The 15,488-nt window shown below is 40.7% G+C and overlaps 1 protein-coding gene across 13 annotated transcripts in view; it reads right to left on the reverse strand.

The window, feature by feature from the left end:
- srcin1a (SRC kinase signaling inhibitor 1a) overlaps positions 1–15,488 on the reverse strand; it is a 160,135-nt gene that overhangs the window by 13,552 nt on the left and 131,095 nt on the right. For all 13 annotated transcript variants that reach the window (XM_079564359.1, XM_079564358.1, XM_079564353.1 and 10 more), the window contains 7 exons: positions 14,074–14,249; positions 12,739–12,869; positions 12,193–12,340; positions 4,056–4,356; positions 3,083–3,377; positions 2,774–2,913; positions 2,070–2,222 (listed from right to left, as the gene is read on the reverse strand). In XM_079564359.1, coding sequence (XP_079420485.1) covers positions 2,070–2,222; positions 2,774–2,913; positions 3,083–3,377; positions 4,056–4,356; positions 12,193–12,340; positions 12,739–12,869; positions 14,074–14,249 — 1,344 coding nt within the window. The remainder of the gene's footprint in view (positions 1–2,069; positions 2,223–2,773; positions 2,914–3,082; positions 3,378–4,055; positions 4,357–12,192; positions 12,341–12,738; positions 12,870–14,073; positions 14,250–15,488) is intronic.

Consider the following 15,488-nt stretch of genomic DNA (forward strand, 5'->3'; position numbering starts at 1 on the left):
GGAAAAAATTTGCAGCACAAATAACACATTCGAGAACACTTTTATAATTAATCTAAGTAAGGTAAGTAACACTTAATAAATCCCTCAGTAAGCCTTAATAAATAATGAACCAACATTTAGTTAATCATGAATGATGCATTAATAACGTGTGACTAACTTTCTTTATTTTTTAATACTTACTGAACTATAAAGTAACCAATTACTATGCAGTTTTAAGTGCTATGTTACCAATGTGCTACAATGCTATCACAATATAAATGGGAAAATGTTTACATATACTGTTATTGACATCAGTGGGAGGGCAGTAACCATGGTGATGCACTGTAAACGCATTAGCCACATAACTGCTGGTAGATGAGTTTTTGACTCATGATCATAGAAATTGCTAGTTGAAAACTTTACCCAATTGCCTGGACGACTTGAAATATAGTCGGCTATGGCCAGTTTTGTCAGTCCCTCAGGAGACTTTGGCGTGTGGGTCGTATCACAGCTGACCCTTCTCACAAAGGACACAGACTCACCCCTCTCCCCTCAGGCAGGAGGCTACGGTCCATACAGACCCATAAATCCCGTCACTTGAACAGTTTTTTCCCCTCCGCCATCAGACTCATGAACAAAAACAAGACTCAATAGCTTAGTTACAGACTCATGGATGTAATCTGCCCTGTTGCCCTGTGTGGTGTGTCCACACTTAGATCCGCTGCTATCACTTGATCACTTTATACACCTACAGATCTGTACATATATTCCCGCTGCTGTTCTATGTCTTACCATAGTTTACTTTTTATTATTATTTATTTTAATGTCCTTTATGCATGCCGCTATAGCCTTTTAGTTTAAAGTTGTATAGCTTATTTTTATCTAAATTCTGTGTTTTATGTTTCATGTTGCACGTCTGCACTGAGAAAAAAATCCTAGTTTATGAACCTGTTCTCAAACAATGGCAATAAAAACTATTCTGTTTATGAAATCACAGAATCAGAATAGGTTTCATTGCCTTTAGCTATCTGAGCCTATTCCTACAAATGCGCACATTTTGTTAGCCTTTGAATCCCCATACAAATGAAGCTCAGAGGAAACTTTTAGACCCTAATTTGTATCTATAGTAAAATCTGAAAAGGTCTGTACATATTTTAATGATTTCTAACTAGGCTGTGATCTGTATGTGGTCGATGGGTTGACAACAGCTGAAAACATCTGGATCGTTCATAATTTGCTAATGACTATAAGAAAAATACATTGATCTGGCTAACGGACTCTGAAAAGTCTCCCGGACTAGCCTACTTGCTAACTGTCCGCATATGTTAGGATCGAACGCTGCTTCTCCTTTTTTATTTCCATGCTCAGCTCCTGAATAAAGTAAGGTGTTAAGGTTACAATGGCACTTCGCTTGTGTTTTGAACTCCAGCATGAAAACTATCAATTGGACAGCTAATACTAGTCATTCTGGTTTCAAAAAGTCAAAAACATATAAACAAGGAAATAAAGTTGCCATTATTGCTGTTGTTGTAGATTTTATGCATCTTAAGTCAAACATAAGAAGAGATAAAGGCTTGAAATCCACAGGACTCAAGAGTGTGAGTTACCTCTGTCCCCATTTTCTCACTCAAGTCTGGGCGGCTGCTGGATAAACTAAAGGGCAGTGAGAAGAGGAGACAGAGCCTCCCTGGGATTTTCTCAAAACGCTGTTGAAGACAAAAGGCTTGTAATTGAACGCAGACTACAAAAGGCACAAATTATCAAACCAGCCCTGTTCTCTCCTATTTTGTAGTGTTCAAAAACCTTGGTCCAGCCCCCTATCTGGGTCCATCTGCCTGGCTGTGATCTGTAAGGCCGGCCTGCTGATGTGTGTGAGTGAGCACTAGTGTGTGATCTTTGGGGTTTCCCAGTGCCAAGGGCAGGGGGGCAGCATATGGCGCCCGCTGCTCGAACATGTGGTAAGGATACGGAGAGAGTAAGCCAGCAGCAGATTGCGAACATATCATACATAAATAATAAAAGAGGGCTTTTTTTCTCTCACTCATTAAACTGTGGTGCACTGATATCATGGAGCACTTGTTTAACTGTACCTCTAAATCGACGGTGGTTTTCTCCTCCTCTCCGTCCTCCCTATCCCCAGAGGCCAGAGTGGGAGGGGTCGAGGCAGGGCGAGGGTTTTCCGACGCGGTCCTCCTCAGTTTTATGTGGGGCTTTGGTCCATCGTTCTCTTCAGACTCCGATTTCTACCAGGACAATGACAACAGGTTTTCAGTAGATTACACAGGAAGATGGCTGAAGCTTACCATTATCAGTTGTTTCTCCATAGTCTATTGTTCAGTGTATAGAAAACACAGTGTCAGACTATCTACAATGTTAAATAAAACAGATCCAATTCCTATTTATCCATGAATATTAATCTGTCACCTAAATTTGGTCAGTCTTTACTTCAGAAATTAATTATTACAGAACGTTAGCGATGCCACTCACTAGTTTCCTCTCCAATAAACGTGACAACTTAAACGTGATAAGCGACAAGTAGAAACTAGTGAGTAGTAAGTCTGAATCGCTAACAGAATGAGTGCTCTTTATAGTCTACTATAAAGTGTGATACTACTGTATAAGAAAAGGAGGAGCTAGGGGACATTCAGAAACAAAGAGTTTTTGTTAAATAGTCCTATATAGTATTAAACATATTTAACTTTAGATTAGGAATAAATATATAACAGACAGAATTACATCACTATGAAATTAAACCTACATATATTTTTTGTGAAAGGAAATTTAGTTTCATTACCTTTATAGGTTTCCCAGGAACTAGTGGCTCTCCACTTCGGCTGGTCAGGCCTGGAGAAGAGGGGAAGCTGCGCCTCGGTGGAGGAGGAGGGGGTGACTTGGAGGGTTTCTCTGTGCGGTATCGAGGCACTGACAACTCATCTATAGGAAAGAACACATCCAGGTGTTTCTAGATTCTAATCAGCACAAAAGCACAAAAACCTTCTAAAAAAATGGGTTTACAACTAAATCCATTTAAAGTAAGCTGTGAAATAAAGCAACAGAAGCTGTAAACAACATACTGTACATATAATTGAAATAATGACCTCACCTGAACCACGCCTGGACCCTCCGTCTTTCGTGAGCTTGTGCTGGGGCTTGCTTGTGCGGTGCTCCAGGGTTCCTGATCCCATTTGGGGGATCTGTTGAGTCTGGGGGTTCTGGGGAGTCTGGGCAGCGAGGGCGGGAGTGTTGGTGGAGGGTTTGCTCTGTTTGGCGGCCAGGCAGTCCAGGTCTGGGATGGCCTTCATCAGCTCGGCCTGGGTCTCCTCCAGCAGACGGTTGATGTCCTGAGCACTGTACTGGGTCAAACTGGCCCGTTTCTCCTCCCAGTCACGCTCCGCCGCCTAAGGTATGAAAGTAATGTATATAATATGAAGTATGAAGTATTCATCAGAGATACAATAGTGATGAACTCCTGTGTCAGTGGGTTAATTGGGATGCGATAACCTTTAATAATCTACATGTACATACAATAGGAAAACCGCTAAAGCTAATTGCCTTAAATAATTCATGTGAGACTACATAGTTGCCAGTCAGCCTTGACATTCAAAAGTCGTATGTATTGAAGACCTTACCAAGGTGCTGGTCCAGTATGGGCTCAAAATATTTTTTTAATGCATGAATTTATTCCACATTTACTTCAAACCAAGAGACAGTTTGCTGCTTTATAATCTTGTACTTTGAGATGTTCTTCTTTTTTTCTTTCTACCCAATGCCTTGAATTATTTATTCCAGGCCATGTCCAGCCGGCTGAAGGACAGCCTCATCTGAACTCCCTCCCCGCCCCCTCTGCTTCCACTTGCATTCTCTTCTGCCTCCTCACGGACACTGAACTCTCATCACCCGATTGTGTACATATTCTAGATTGCACTGAGGGTTTGCGAATAATTCCAATTCTTTTTATGCACCACATATATAGTGAAATTGAAGCTGACTTTGATGAATTTAATAAAGTTACTACGTGAAGCATAAACTCTACATAGATGCGTGATCACTCTATAAAAACGTATAGATTTCCGTACCAGTCGTACTTCCACAGACAGCGCCTTGTCGGCAGCGGACCGGCGCTCCAGTTCCTCCAAGGCCTTGCCCTTGTGGCTGATGGGGGGGTGATGGCTGATGGGGGGGTGATTGTCTTTGTGAGTGGAGCGACTTAGGCTGGAGGTCGCGCTCCAGTTGGACAGGCTGTTCCCTCCGCTCAGCTCCGTGATCATGAGTGGGGGACTGTTGGGGATGTTGAAGTCCGAAAACTTACGCAAATCCTCATTGTGCTTTGGATTAGAGAAGTTTTCTGGCTTTTTCCACACACCATCTTTTGCTTGTCTGGGAAAACATAAAAAGAAGAATGGACACTTAACTACAGCTGAGACTAGTATTGGATAAAATATATCTTAAGAGTCCCCTTTATGTGAACCTCTTTGTTCCTCTCTTCTTAATGCTTCTCAAGGCTACAACTCAGTAAATGTTTAATGCTCGGAAATCCTCGTGATTTTACAACAATATTCACATTTCTTTGGTGCTTGCCTTGGCAGCACATTTTGAGAAAAGTTCATACAGTTTTGCTGACGCACACAGAAGAGGAAAGTACAGTAAAACTTTGGGACTGGAGTCTGCTGCCTCATAATTATATACACTATTTGAAGGGTAGTTGTGGGTTGTTGAACTTCTTTTGTGAAGTAATTGCTACTGATTTGTATTAATTACACATACTATTAAGATAGGTAATCAGCAGCAGAGAAAGTGGCCAAGTTTTTGTGATGTTGTTCGATGCCTGAGCTAACACAAGCCCTTCAGTTTACCATGAGACCAGCGCCATAGTGCACTTGCTTGTGCCTCCTTTTCGCTGTAAACGGCACGGTAGCGCAGCGGTTAGCGCTCTCACTTCACAGCAAGAAGGTCCCGGGTTCGATTCCCACATGGACGGGGCCTTTCTGTGTGGAATTTGCATGTTCTCCCTGTGTCTACGTAGGTTTCCTCCGGTTTCCCCTACCACTAAAAACATGTACAATAGGCCAACAGCCCTTCTGTCAGTTTCCCCCAGGGAGTGGGAAGTATGGAGTGAATGTAAATTGTCTCATGTAAAGCGCTTTGTGACCATGTCTGTGAAAGGCCTATATAAATAAAGATCTTCTTCATTTTCTTAACATTCCTCATGCGTCTAATCTCAAGCCATCAAATAATAATATCACATCAATTCTTGCCTTGCAGTCACGTGACACATCAATTTCCGGTTATTTAAGTGGTGGTCAGGTTAACAAAAATGGCCGCTGATGAGCGAAGAAAGTGCAACTCTTCCTCCGAGTATGTTCGTGCATTAGATTGTAAAGCACGAGCTCGATACATCGAAAAAGTCAAATTGTGTGATGGTATAGATCCTAATGCGTTATCCAAGAATGATTTGACTTACGAGTTGGCAAAATACCCGCCAGTTCAGTTCCCCGATATCTCAAACTATCTGGTGTTACAAACAAGCTTTTGCACTGCTAAACAAATGAAGGCTTGGAAAAGCATGGATGCCTACAACTTTTTCGTCTGTGGATGGGTTAAGGAAGTCGGAGTTAAGGTCCTGAAAGACAAATCCTGCATCGTAAAGAGCCGTGTAAGTAACGATTAGTGTATGAACTTGTACTTGCTACTTGTGTCCGTGTCAACAAAACGATGCTCCAACATGTTTCTGCTGTGTTCTTTTCAGGTCAAACATTCGCAGTGTTCATCTAAAACGCCAACTCATACCTGGTTGTTGATAAAAGAAGATGGGGATGTAATAACTGCGCATTGTGACTGCATGGCAGGGTAAATAAATTATCCTTCGACGTTAAAGCGTTTGCTAGTGACTGTGTATGCTAGTCAGATTAGGCTAATCAGATCTCAATTCGTGCTTTAATTACGTGTTTGCCTGTTTGTACTAAGCGCATGAAGATAGCAAATTGAATGTAATGTTTTCGTGGCAGTTTGTTTTGATTCTAATGCTTTTGCGCTTTGTGTAACTTCCCTTCTAAATAGCTTAGCCGAGTCGTGTTCACATGTTGGCGCAGTTCTGTACGCCTTGGAGACCGGGGTTAGGATGCGCGAATCTGTGGCGTGTACTGATGAGAAGAGCAAGTGGTTGATGCCAACTCATGTCGATAAAGTAAGTCGTTTCTATGTCAATATGTTTTTATTATAGGGTATACATTCTCTCGTTTTGTCTGTAGCCATTGTGCGGTGATACTCTTGTGTACATTTGGAGGTTTTCGTGCTAGAGCACAACATTTAGCTCTCTAATGTGAAGCCGCTGGAGCCACTAAACTAAACTGCGGCTGATATCGACTTCGACACGGGTCTAGTCTTTCTCAGCCAACCGCTAAATCCTCACGCTACGATTTGTTGGCGTTTTGTTATTACAAACCACCATGATTGGCACAGGCTGTCTCACAAGGGCTGTGTTGATATTAGCTTGCTGGCTATAGCGATCTGACTGTCGTGCGTAATGCATACAATGACACCAGTCAAAAGGAGAGCATGTATAACATATTATATGGCCTTCTCGATCAGAATCATGTTTAGTTTAGTCAGATGAGCAACATAGTCGACGTGAAACCCGGACAATATTATGGTCCGTACAGAAACGACTTCCTGTTGGCGAAAATAAATCAAGCAAATGTGATGATAAAATCATGCTCCAAGCCTGTGCATTCAGGTATAATTTTTCCTTGTGTGCATCAGATTGGAAATTAAAAAAACAACACAATTTTGGGTGATTGAATATATCCTGAAATGAAAAATGCTAACAGCAGCAGACTAATTTTTTTTATTTTTTATTTTCATATTGTTTGAACAATGACATACTGATTCTTTCCCTATGAGACCTTGCTAGAAGAGAAATAGTGAAAAAGATGGGGTGTTTTTTGTCTTATTCATGTAATACCTATTTTTCTATCTGTAGATTCCTGTTGCCCCTGTATCAAGGATTGATTTCGCTTCAGCGAGAGCAAAAAAGCAACGATTGGATGATGCCATCTCCTGCTCTACAACAGAACCCAAAAAGAAGCCTGCCAAATCATGTCCACCTGTGGCTAAAGGCTCTGAGACGTACAAGAAGTTCTTTGAGGAACTTAGCCAGAACTGCCCCAAAAGTGCTGCACTCATTACAAATGAGTCCTTCTATAAAAACTTCATCCCCAAGTCAGCTACAACCATGCTCCCTAAGTCAATCATGGACTGTCGTACTGAGGATACAGTGTCATTATCCGATGGTTACATGGACGAGTTGTGCAAGACCTTCACGCTGCCAGCACTTACAGCCTCACACATAAGCGCAGTTGAGAGAGAGACCCGAAAACAGGCAGGCTCAAGGATTTGGTTCCGACAAAGGGCTGGTCGCATCACAGCGTCCAAACTGAAGCAAGCCCTCCACACTACAGCTGATAAGCCAGCCAAGAGTCTTATCAAGGCTATATGTTATCCGGAGTCGAACAGATTTTCATCATTAGCTACCAGGTATGATTTTCATGTGAACTCAAGCTCTAGGCATATTTCAGGCATGCAGGCTGACAATTTGGTCCATATCTGCTTCTTTATCCCACCCCCTCTGCTCATGTTTGATTATAATAAACTATCTTTGCATATTCATATTTTGGGGGTTTGTGCACTTGACAAGCCTTAAAAGGAAGGCGCTTACTGGGATACATTTCAGTAAAAAAAAATACGTAAACTACAGTTGTATTTATATCCTAAAAATGAATCAAAAATGTTTTCATTCATAGGTATGGGTGCCAGCATGAAGCACAGGCAAGGCGGGAGTATGAGAAGGCGATGGCAGAGTTGCATGATGGGTTCTCCATTGCAGAGAGTGGATTGCACCTGAATGCCAAATGGCCATACATGGGAGCATCCCCTGATGGAATAGTGAATTGTGAATGCCACGGGACTGGAGTTTGTGAAATTAAGGTACAGTGCATGACACATTCATTATAGACCATGTTGGGTAGTAACTGAAAACTTGTATTTAGAATACAAATTTTAAGTTTCTGTGTTTAGGTACAGTTACTCTGTCATTTTAGGGTATTTGGAATACAGTTACTTTCCAAAAAACACAGGGATACATTTCATTACTCAATCCTAAAATAAGCTTCATATCGCATAAAGTAAGAGATAAAATCGACCAAGGAAATGTTGAGCTCCGTACCATTCCCTGTACCAGCGTCACTTATTGACAACCTGCACTAGGACTGTAAACTTTGCACCTCGATATTCTACTTTTTATAGCCTGTTCTAATTTTCATTCTACTTTTTATTTATTCTTATTTCCTTATTGTTATAATTCTGCCCCTTAATACTTTTTTAACTTTTACTCATTGTACATAAGATACCTCTTTTTTTTTTTAACGATTTAACTGTAGTAAACACATTTCCTGTCTATTTTGCACACCCTGAGTGATCTTATTGATGCCAAATATAACAAGTGAATTTCTCTATTGTGAGATCAATAAAGGATCATCTTATCTTATGTGGCATAACACTATAGTACACTTATACATGCATATAATGCATATCAATACATGTTTTTTCATCATACACTGCATTTATCCTTAAATATAATGTAAATCAACGTGACTGTATTCAGAATACAGTACCGATTGTACAAAATAACGGAATACGTTACAAAACAATGTTTTAAACTAAGTATTTATATTTAACTAAATACAATTTCAAAGTATTCTCAACACTGATTAGACCACCACCTAGTGGTTCTTAAGGGGTTGCCATGAATCTACTAATGCAATGGACAGGGTATATTGTTTTCTCTTTTTGTATTTCAGTGTCCACATTGTTATCAAGACAAGGAGAACCTCTCAGACTGTGCAGGGCAGAAGGGATTTTGTTTGGTGAGAGAAGGAGACGCCGTGAAGCTTGATCGAACACATGCCTACTATTATCAAGTCCAGGCACAGCTGTTTATTTTAGATGCCGACTATTGTGACTTCATTGTATGGAACCAGAAGGATTTTGTTGTGGAAAGGATTGTTCCAGATTTGGCTTTTTGGGGCAATGTTGTTCCTAGGGCTGAGCTTTTTTTTCGTAAGTGCCTACTCCCAGAAATTCTGGGCAAAAGGTTCACAAGGCAAGTCACAGGATCATTGCTATCACAAAACAGATCCCCTCTAGAATGTATAGACAGGCGTTTAGGACAGCAACTTTAATTCTAAATACCTCTTCTTAAAGAATATCCCAGATATAGTTGGTGCCACATTGAGATGTAAAACAGCTTTTGTAATTCATACTTTTTATTTGATTACATTACATTCTACAAGTTTGGTTCTTCCTTGTATCATCATTTTGCATGACCCAGATGCATGTAAAGGTTATAAATTGCACTGATGTGAAACCTTGCATTCAGAAAATATATGTATGTACAAAAAGGAAATTTAATGAAACATTAAAGTCATATAATTGAAATGCTTTGATTTGTTGGGACATTTTTTTACCAATACCAGTAATGATCTAGTAAATGCCTTCTATCTCCAAGCAATAGGATCCTACTCCCTATACCATTATACTGTTAATAACACAAGCCCAAAATTCAATTCTGAAAATCTATTTGCATTCCTACTAACGTGCAGTTTTTAAAAAAAAAAAATTTTTTGTTTCATTAACCTGTTAGGCTAGTATTTACTTATATTTACACTCTCTCACCCTTGAAAGGCAATAAATGGCCCTGGTATTTATTAGATCATTCATGGTATGTAACATATCGAACATATTACATTCATATGCTTTGACTTTTATAATATTTCATTCACTTGGCACTACACTCTCAGATAAATTTGTAAGTGCACAGCAAACAACCCCTATTTTATCTATCACTGCAACGCCATCATCTCCCTCAACTGCCATGTGTTCTAACATCATAGCCCTACTCTGCAGTATCTGGTACTTTCGCCGGACAAGTCCAATGACCCTCTCCACATGGATCCTAACGCTGGCTATTTTACGTGTTTCCTCTACATCACATGATGACAACTGAGATTTTCCTTTAGTGAATGCAGGGATCTTCAAAGCTGCAGAGTAAAAGCCCACACTGTCGGCAATGGTAAACCCACGGTCTGCAAGCACAATGTCCCCTGGTAATAAGTGGTCAAGAAAACCACTTTCCTCAGTGATTTTCTTATCACTAGCTCTGCCTCCCCACGCTTTAGATATAAATGAGACATGTCCTTGCGGTGTAATCCCAATCAAAAATTTGACTGTATTATGGTGTTTATAATTCGACCATGTCTGTGCTCTTGCTAGTAAATTTGAAGGCCTTTCGATAAAGACCTCAAAACAGTCTATGATTACCGCCACCTTTGATCCAAAAGCCTGTCGGAACTCCATGGGCATAGTAGCTTTCAGTGCTTCTCTTTCGGGCCACTCGATCAAAAAATTAAGTCTCCTGTGTAACACAGACAGCACTTTACGAAAAATCCTGCAAGCCGTAGATTCAGATACTTCAAATCTGTAAGCAAGGTCTTTAAGGGGTAGATTCAGTCTTAACCTCATTAGAACCAACATCAGCTGCTTGAACTTGTCCAGGGAAGACAATGCAGTAGTACTTATGTAAGGTTCACAGAGAGATAGCACCTGCATAAGAACTAGAAAGTTAGGTAGTCCTGTGTAAAACTTTGTCTTGTCATTACTTTTCTCGAATGACTCTTTACTGATAGCTGTGTCTAGTGCCTTTGATCGGAGTTCATAAAGTTCACAGTTCAGTCTCTTTAACTCCTCTTCCATGCTCACAATATTATCACCTGTCAAATCTGTCTGGCATGCAACACCGGGGCAAACGTCCTGCGCTGCATTGGTCTCTACATCCTCCGGAATATTTGGAGTCTGATTTTCTGATGTGTCAACTCTCATGAGTTTGTGGAACTCTACCAGGGCCTCAGCACATTCTGAGCGTTTCCTCTTATCGTCTCGAGAGTGAGTTCGCTCATCTCGCCCTACGGTCGCTGCAGTCGGCTGTTTCACTTTCTCGTGGCCAAGTTTCCTTGTAGGAGCCCAGTCTATGTCGCTCTCATCATACAGATTGCCTGGACGGCCTGTTGAGAACATTATTACAGGGGTTAAAATCGTGCTGTTTTGAACGGCTTCTAGCAACAACAACCGCCATCTTGGACGAGTAAACAACAGACAGCTAGCTACGTGTCGTTTAAAAAGCGTTAAATATTTAAATATTTTAATGTATCGTCACATCACTGTTTATAACAATGAAAGGCTCCCTATATAAATTAACGCCAAAGTGATTTACTAACCGTTAACAAAGTGATCGCCACAAACTCTGGCATTCTTTGACTCCGCTCCCTTCGAAGTCAAAGAAATGTTAGCGAGCCACTTTTCTCTGCGTCTTTTCGTGAAATCCTTAGTGCGAGGCCCTTTATTAATCTCGTCACGAGGAACCCTGAAGTATCCTTTATCGGTTTCGCGATTTGACCGGTTAGAACAACCTAAAACACAACACGCAAAAGGCATATTCGAGCGACGTTCGCTAAACACGCTGCTGAAGAACTAGCTCGGCTGACCACCACTTCGTGATACGCATAAGTAATGAGGCGGACGTGACGTCAATTGCAAGTAAAGAATACAGAAGTCAACATCACACATTTCCCAGGTATTTGTTTCAGAGAGAAACAAAATCAATTCACAGATTCAAGACCATCATATTTTTCTTATAAATTACCCACATATGGGAGCCACCGCTGTTTATTTGCATGGCGAAAGCTATAGCTAACACTCAGAGCAAACTATGCAGGATATAAAACTCTAATGATCACCCAATCTCTTAGATGTTTTCATAGTCTTTAGAGCGGAAGCAGAACTTTGGCAGCTGTTTGTTTATTATCATCCACATGATGTTTTTCAAGGCCTTACTGTTGTTTTTATTCACATCCTGGTATTTGACTAGTACGCAATATTGGCAGCTACAATCAGCTACACTCATATTGGATCAGAATGAAGAAGAAGGTCATGGAACAACCCTGACAAATACCCAATTTGAAAATCTGTGTTCAGTTGAAACCAACATCTAAATTGACCCAAAACAGAGATTGAGACACTAAATTGCAGCAGATCTACTTATCGGACGGTTCATTAAAGGGATCATTTATTTATATTGACTGAAGAAGAGGAACAGTGTCGTACTTGCGCATGGTGTTGAGGGTGTCGGTAATTGTCTTGCAGCGTTTTAACAAGGCGTCGAGTCGATGCGGCTCCTCTTTGAGAAACTTGACAGCCTCCACTTCCACCCTGAGGACGACTCGCATTTTACTTTGGAGGCCAGGGAACTGATCTGAAAAAGAAAATAGAATACATGTGTTTTCTTCTCTTCTTTTTCTCTCTCGCCTTCTCGGATTTCCAAAAAGGTCTGCTCTTTAGTTAGGTGCAAAATGGTATGGTAACCAGGCCGGATGCCCAATCTAAAATACCCAATCATTAGTTGCTCTAAAATAGACCAGTCCAATACAGTATGAAATCTTTGAACAAATGTCAAAGCATTGAGATGACGAGTGGTCATGGGCCTCATTAGGAGGATGATATGATCAGTCCGGGGCTTATTAAACTAGCACTGGGTGACTGTGCAGTAAAATCTCTGCCCTGATGAGTAACTAGTGTGTTGTAACACGCCTGCCACAGAAGAGCCAGTGTTTGTGCCACTGAATGATGAATGTGGCAGAGGCTTTGACTCACTTTTCAGTTCCGAGAGTGTTTCTCCCAGTTTTCTCAAAACAGCGGCTTTCTCCTCCAGCTCCTGCACCGTCACCAGCTTGTGGTTGACAGACGAGTCCTTCTGGATCTCCTCCATCGACTTCTCCAGATCACTGGCAAGGCACAAACAGAACTAGATGTTGAGTATTAAGCTTGCATTTGTCACAAGTATTGGTTATTTGTTTTGGATTTGACTCCACACTTCGAATAGTTTGTGTTCAAGTGTCATCAAATTCAAATTCTCTGACACCCAAACATAAGGTCCATAAATTGAGACAGCTGTGATTATACAAATTGCATATTCAGGGCCAAAGTTTGTTATTTATTTTCCCGCAAGATGCCAAATTATTCACAGTTAACAAGCAACCTGAGCTAAAGTTCAATCAAAACACCATTGATGGCAGTGTAAACAACCCACTGAGTGCAACACTGAAGTGACAAACTAAAATGATCAATAAAACACAGTGTATTGAAAATCAAATTCCCTGCCATAGAGTAAAGTGTAATAAATCAGCCTGAAGTTATGTGACAAATCAAACTTCTATGTATAATTAACCAGAATAAATTGTCCATTAGCCAGGCTGGATTACAGACTTGGATTATCAGAGATCAGTGAGCAGTTCAGTCAATTAATGCAATCAAGATGCCACTCAAAGTTCGGCAGAGAGACTGAAGCGGCAGAGGAACCGAGGATCATTACAGCTGATTCACATGAAACAGAAGCGATTTATCTGAATATTAAATCTCTAGGTACCTCAGTGATCCGCACTCACTGCAATTAGCGGTCGGGCTGTCTGCTTCCGCAAATCTTAATGAGCATCTTACCCGATGCTGGGTGTAATTACACTTACCATTTCATACTGTCATGAAGTCACCTTAGCAGCCCATTGATTATTAAATGTATACAGTTTTATAGTGATTATGTAGTGCACGATACTATGATTTTAAATGACAGCTCTGCATAGTAAGTGTGCAGAGGTGGGTCAAGCTGTGACTACACTGTTTTCATGTGTTTTTATGTGTTCTTTTCAGTCTGGGGGCTAATTATGGGTGTCAATAATATGCATGAAATAGACACCTGCTCAAATTTCTCTCTCAGGAGACAAATAAAACAAAACACAACTTAAAATGTAGTATTATGCATAATTGAGGAGCACTTCATCTGTAGAAGAAACAACCAAAGAGAATAGGTTTATCAGGTATGTTTTTGACATATTAACAATATAACAACACGCTCAAAGAAAAAAACAGTCTTCTTTATACATGCTACAATTATGTTTAACATTACAATAATATGTACAGAGGGCCGATACTGACTGTAGCTGCTGGATGATGAGCTCCTCTTCATTCAGATACTTGAGTCTCTCCTCCTCCACCAGGAGGCGCTGTCTCTGCAGGGGGTCCTCCTGTTTCCTCAGCGCATCAGCCACTCGCACATTCAGCTCAGCCTCTGTCCGCTTCAGCAGCATCCGGATAGAGTCCTGGTTCTCCAGCTGCACAGGAACATAGAATATTGAAAACTCTTTCTTTTCTGGTTTTGGTAATAAAAAATGTCAGTTTAATGCAGTCTAGCCTCAGGAGACACTGACGCAAAATAGATTTGTAAACACATTTGCAAATGCATTTCGAGTATCTTTCAATGAAACTTGAATGGCCATGTTTCCAAAGAGAGCTTTGTCCCTCATATTAAATACCTGGTTGGCCTGTACAACAGCGCGGCAGGTGTTCACTGATATACGGTGTCCATGAGTAAGAACCATTTATTTTTCACAGCTTCACTGTTATGAATAGAATATTTAATACTATTATTCTGTGCATGTAACACAACCCATTAAAATATAATTACCTAGTATCAAGAGGTTAACGATCAATTGGTACTACAAGAAAATACAGGCATGACAGCCAAGTCTACCATACCTTATATCCAGTCTTTACCGGCATGTGTGAAACATGTTAAGTTAAGTATATTCAAAATGGATCAAAATAAATAACTATTCACCTTTTCACAATTTTCCACTCGTTTGGCCACTGCACAAGGAGTCAGCTCTTTAGCAGTGCATAATTAATGAGGCACATGTAATATTTAAGCCCGTGGCTATTGCCAGGGGCAACAATAAGGGTTCAGGTGCCGGGGTCAGCATTGGACAAGCAGCAGATAATGCATCATCTTGTCTATCGCTCGGCAGCAGCAGCTGTCGGACTGACTCTGCTGCTGTGTTATGACTAAAGACTGCTCACATTACACTTTGACCAATACTTATCATCCCTTTGCAGGAGATAGCTTTGTGCGAGAAAGTTCTGTGTCACCACTGCTGACGTTATGGCATTTGTGGCATGTCATCATAAGTTCAAAGAGGCCTGTGAGGAGATCATTGATCTTTTACTTACACAGTTTTCAGTGCATTATTAATACTAATTAATAGAAAATGTGCCCTCAACCTCAATGTGTCAGGCAACAGAACAGTACAATTCTGCAGGTGTTATTCACACTAGATTCAGTATTTAATTGAGAATCCAAAACTGTAAACATCAAAGCTCTGTTTGAAGACGTACATATTTACTCTGGGTTGCCTTCGAAAAACTGGTCACCAACCTCCTCCTGTCGACCCCTGGGAAAATGTGTTCTCATCTTTCCATTGAACCACCACATCATCCATCATGAATTTGAAATTCAATCTTTTAAATCAATGCTGTCAATGATTATTGACATTTGCTCCTTTCTGCCTCCTTAG

Source organism: Gobius niger (genome assembly GCF_951799975.1).
Source record: "Gobius niger genome assembly, chromosome: 10".
Taxonomy (NCBI): Eukaryota; Metazoa; Chordata; class Actinopteri; order Gobiiformes; family Gobiidae; genus Gobius; species Gobius niger.